General features: G+C 50.5%; 1 protein-coding gene across 1 annotated transcript in view; it reads right to left on the bottom strand.

The window, feature by feature from the left end:
* The window catches only part of met (MET proto-oncogene, receptor tyrosine kinase), a 43,218-nt gene that overhangs the window by 34,004 nt on the left and 4,214 nt on the right, over window positions 1-5,000 (bottom strand). The window contains exons 3-7 of the mRNA XM_056416137.1: window positions 4,135-4,318; window positions 3,556-3,670; window positions 3,098-3,234; window positions 2,703-2,867; window positions 2,203-2,302 (exon numbers count right to left, since the gene is read on the bottom strand). Of these exons, the coding sequence (XP_056272112.1) occupies window positions 2,203-2,302; window positions 2,703-2,867; window positions 3,098-3,234; window positions 3,556-3,670; window positions 4,135-4,318 (701 nt within the window). The remainder of the gene's footprint in view (window positions 1-2,202; window positions 2,303-2,702; window positions 2,868-3,097; window positions 3,235-3,555; window positions 3,671-4,134; window positions 4,319-5,000) is intronic.

Here is a 5,000-nt window from a genome sequence, read left to right as displayed (position 1 = left end):
GGAGCTGCTTCAACAGGGTGGTTACCTCTGTACAAGAGCGCTACATCAACACATCACTAAAGTATGGGCTGATGAAAACATCCCACAGCAATGGAGAGATGCCAAAATTGTCACTATATATAAAAACAAAGGTGACAAGACCATCTGTGGCAACCACAGGGGTAAAGCACTCCTTGCTGCTGCTGGTAAGGTCCTGGCCACGGTGCTGCTGCAGAGGCTCCTCAACATCACAGAGGCTCCCAGAGGCACAGCGTGGCTTTAGGAGGAACAGGAGGACATGGTCTTCACAGCCCGGCAGCTTCAGGAAAAGTGCAGGGAGCAACATCAAGACCTGTTTATGGCTTTTGTCGACCTCTCCAAAGCCTTCGACACTGTGCAGAGAGACCTACTGTGGGACATCCTGCTCCGGTTTGGATGCCCTAACAAGTTTGTCAACATCCTCCGACAGTTTGATGATGGTATGAATGCTAGGGTGACAATAGGAGGACAAGAGTCTGCCTCCTTCCTGTGTGCACAGGGTCAGGCAGGGTGTGTCCTAGCACCAGTGCTCTTTAACATCTTCCTCCTCTGCGTCACCCAGCTGCTCCATAAGGACATGGAGGACAACAGCGGGGTGACAGTCGCTCATCGGCTCGATGGCAACCTCTTTAACATCAGGAGGCTGCAGGCCACCACCAAGCTGCACAGAGGGAGGTCCTTGAGCTGCAGGATGCAGATGACTGCGCTCTGGTGGCTCCACAGACCTCCAGGCTGTCCTGGATCAGCTGTGAAGGCTTCCAGCAGGATGGGGCCGACCACCAACATCACCAAAACAGAGGTAGTCTGTCAGTGGAGCACCAACATCCCACCACGCCACCCATCTTCAGCATCAATGATAAGCATCTGTCTGTAGTACCATCATTCAAATACCTCGGGAGTCTCCTCTCTGAGGACAATAACATCCACAATGAGGTCCAGAACAGAATCAAACAAGCACCAGCTGCCTTTGGGAGACTCAGGCGCCGGGTCTTTCAAAACAAGAACTTATATCTCCATACAAAAATCTCTGTGTATCAAGCAGTTTGCATCAGCACCTCCTGTACAGCTGTGAAGCCCGGCTCACTTACAGCCGCCATGGGAAGGCCCTGGAGCATTTTCACATCCGCTGTCTCCAGCGAATGATAGGAATCACTTGGCATGACCGAGTGCCACACACCGAGATCCTCTGGAGAGCAGGCTGTAGGAGCATGGAGGCCACCATCACCACTACCAGCTACGATGGCTGGGGCACGTCATAAGGATGCCCCTCAACCGGCTGCCTCACTAAGTGCTGTGTGGCCAGCTCGCCCAAGGCCAACGCTCTGCTGGAGGGCAGAAGAAGCTATAAAGACCAGATAAAAACAGCGCTAAAGAAATGTAAAATCAGACCAGGGGACCTGGAGGCTGCTGGACTGAACACCTGGCGTCAGATGTGCCAAGATGGGACCACTGCACTGGAGGAGGACAGCCAGGAGGCAGGAAAGAAGGCATACAAGAAAAACAACCAAGGTTGCCAGGACCACCACTCCTACATACGCATGTCCACCTGCGACAAGACCTGAGGATCCAGGATAGGACTATACAGCCACCAGAAAACTCACCGCTGAAAGTCAGAAGTGACTTCATCATCGGCTTCATGGACAACTACAAGCAAGCAAGTGTATAGTGTGTGTGAGTGTGTGAGTGAGTGTGTGTGTGTGTGAGTGTGTGTGTGTGTGAGTGTGTGTGTGTGTGTGTGTGTGTGTGTGTGTGTGTGTGTGTGTGTGTGTGAGTGAGTGTGTGTAATGACAATACCAGCATGTGACAGTGTGGTCCTGCTGTTCAACACATGCTTGTAACACCCAAGGCTGCTCTTTTCTACTCAAGAATCTTAAATGATCTTAAAGGTTCCTCGAAGATCTCTAAGGTCCCTCAAGGATCTTTAAGGTTCCTCAAGGATCTCTAAGGTTCCTCAAGGATCTCTAAGGTCCCTCAAGGATCTTTAAGGTTCCTCAAGGATCTCTAAGGTCCCTCAAGGATCTTTAAGGTTCCTCAAGGATCTCTAAGGTTCCTCAAGGATCTCTAAGGTTCCTCAAGGATCTTTAAGGTCCCTCAAGGATCTCTAAGGTTCCTCAAGGATCTCTAAGGTTCCCGTCTACGTGTGAAGACCCAGAGAAGACGAGCCGCTCTCCTCCTGGTACTCACCACGTGGAAGACCTGGTGGTCCTGACCCGTGGTGAGGACCATCTGGGGCGGCAGGCCGGACTGGAGGAAGAAGCCGTGAGCCGACACCGTGCACCCTCCGCTGGGGGGGGGGAGAAGGTATTAGCGTTAGCATCAGACGGAGACACAGTAGATCCCCACTGGGAGCAACGCTAGCAGTTTAGCCACCTCGTCACCTCCTGCTGTCAAACTCTCGCTCACAGATTTGGACGAAACAACGAAGAATCGAGATTCTCATGTGGGAACATTCTCTCGACCAATGAGATTTGAGGTCGAGTGATGGGTCTTTTTCCGTGACGGTCGTTATTGGCTGAACGGGGTCATGTGACCCGGTGTCAGGTCAAGTCTTCTCCATACCTCCAGATGAAGCGTGTTTCCCAACACCTAAATAATCTAAGAGAACCCACCAAAAAAAAGGACCGCGTACAGGCGAGACGGCCACGAAGCTAACGTGCTAACGAGCTAACGTGACGGCGACTCACCTGATGAAGGAGCGCGAGGGCTGGATGCCGTTGATGATGGGGTCCTGGTTGTAGGTGAACGCCGTGGGCGCCAGGCGCTCCACCGAGTCCACCGTGAGCTTCACGGGCTGCTGGGAGGGGACGGAGTGGGGGGGGGTCTTACAGGTCAGCATGGTGGCCGACAGGCTGGGGGGGGGGGGGGGGGCAGTGTTAGCATTGACTGGTCTCTCAAGATCTTAAAGGTTCCTCAAGGATCCTAAAAAAGGTTCCGAAAGGATCTTAAAGGTTCCTCAAGATTCTTAAAGGTCCCTTGAGGATCCAGGAAATAAATCAAAAAGGTAAAATAATCGCCATTATTTCTGTAGAGCAGTGCAAGAGGAGGAGGAAGAGGAGGAGGAAGAGGACTGTGGACCGACCTCTGGACCTTGCAGGCGACGTTCCCGATGGTCACCTCCCTCTTGTTCCCGGCGTCCAGGAAGGCGCCGTTGACGGTCAGCACCGTGTTCCCGGACTTCGGCCCGAATGTCGGGAAGATGTCGTGGATCACCGGGTCCTGAGGGGAGAGGTCAGGTCAGGGGGACTGCAAAGTTACGTGACTACGTGACAACATGACACTTAACTAAGTGACTACGTGACACGTGACTACGTGACACGTGACTTCGTGCCAACCTGACACTTAACTAAGTGACTACGTGACACGTAACTACGTGACACGTGACTACGTGACACGTGACTTCGTGCCAACCTGACACTTAACTAAGTGACTACGTGACACGAAACTACGTGATTAATGTGACACGTGAATACGTGACACGTGACTACGTGACACGTGATTACGTGATTACGTGACTTTCCCCCTGGACGCCGCTCTTACCACGAAGGTGAAGCCCTCCATCGTGGCGACCTTGCCGCTGCTCGTGACCTTCACAGTGTGACCCGACGGAGTGAAGTTCCCACTGAACACTGGAGAGCACTGCATCTCAGTCCACCTACACACACACACACACACACAAACACACACACACACACACACACAAATAGATACACAAACACACACACACACACATAGATATACACACACACATACATAGATACACAAAAACACACACACATACATAGATACACACACACACACAGATACACACACACATTATAGTCAGCATGTATTTTAACTCGATGACACAAAGAGTTGTTTCTTATTTTTTTAATGAATGGGTCGTTTGGGATTTTGGTCGAGTGGAAAATCGGGAATTTTTCCCCCACCAATTTTTCAGTTAGGGAAGTCATGTGTGGAGAAAGGGAGGGGGGGAGGGGCGGGGCTTCTTAACATTCTTCCTCAAACACAATACCCCCTATTAAAGCGTTGCTCTGCCCCGTGAGACGCCAGCGTGGGGGGGGGGGGGTATCTCGTAAACACCCGCTCACGAAATGTCTAACACACACACACACACACCTGTTGACGTGGTCCTGCCGGCTCAGCCTGCAGGGCAGCCCCCCCACCTCCACCGTCACCGCCGAGCTCCGGAAGCGCTCCGTCTTGTCGAAGCCGAACACGCTGCCGCACAGCGTCACCACGGTGGAGCCGCGGGTCGGCCCGGAGCGCGGCGCCACCTGCCGCCGCACAGGTACAGGTGAGTCTACAGCCGTGGATCCACAGCTGACATCATCAATACATTACCGATCGGGATCAAGTTGGATCTGGTTTCTGAAAGGTATTCTTTTTTAAATTCAGCTCCAAGAACTAGAAAAGTAAAGTGGTGTCGGTAAGCACTCAGATTTGATCAATATATATATATATATTATATATATATGTATACATATAAATATATATACATATATATAAATATATAAATAATATATTTACTCCAATTAAGTTTGTTTTATTTCTAAAGAAAAGTAAACTATGTCTTTTCCTCCTTTTAAATATTCCCAAAGGAAAATGAGTTTTTTTCTCGTTTCATGACCTATTTTGTTGAATTTAGGGCAGCTGTGTTTATATATATCTATATATATATAGATATATATATGGAGACAGTCTGACAGCATGGGGTGCAACACCAACGTGAGAAGGAACATCGCCCTGAGGAGTAACCAGGACAACAGAGCTGCTGACGACCTTCAAATATCTAAACACACCAAACTGAACCAAGAGGAAGAAGAAGAAGAAGAAGAAGAAGACGACGTTTTGAAGCCTCTAATTCTGCATTTTGGCCGCCGCCACCTTGTTTTTTTTGCAACCAGCGAACATAACCAACATATCCGTGGTGGGAGGAGTTACGTAGACCTGTCAATCACCTTGTAGCCCCGCCCCTAAAGCAT

Source organism: Pseudoliparis swirei, chromosome 6 (genome assembly GCF_029220125.1).
Source record: "Pseudoliparis swirei isolate HS2019 ecotype Mariana Trench chromosome 6, NWPU_hadal_v1, whole genome shotgun sequence".
Lineage (NCBI taxonomy): Eukaryota > Metazoa > Chordata > Actinopteri > Perciformes > Liparidae > Pseudoliparis > Pseudoliparis swirei.
The sequence above is the reverse complement of the archived record's forward strand: the minus strand, read 5'-3'. Positions and strand labels throughout refer to the sequence as shown.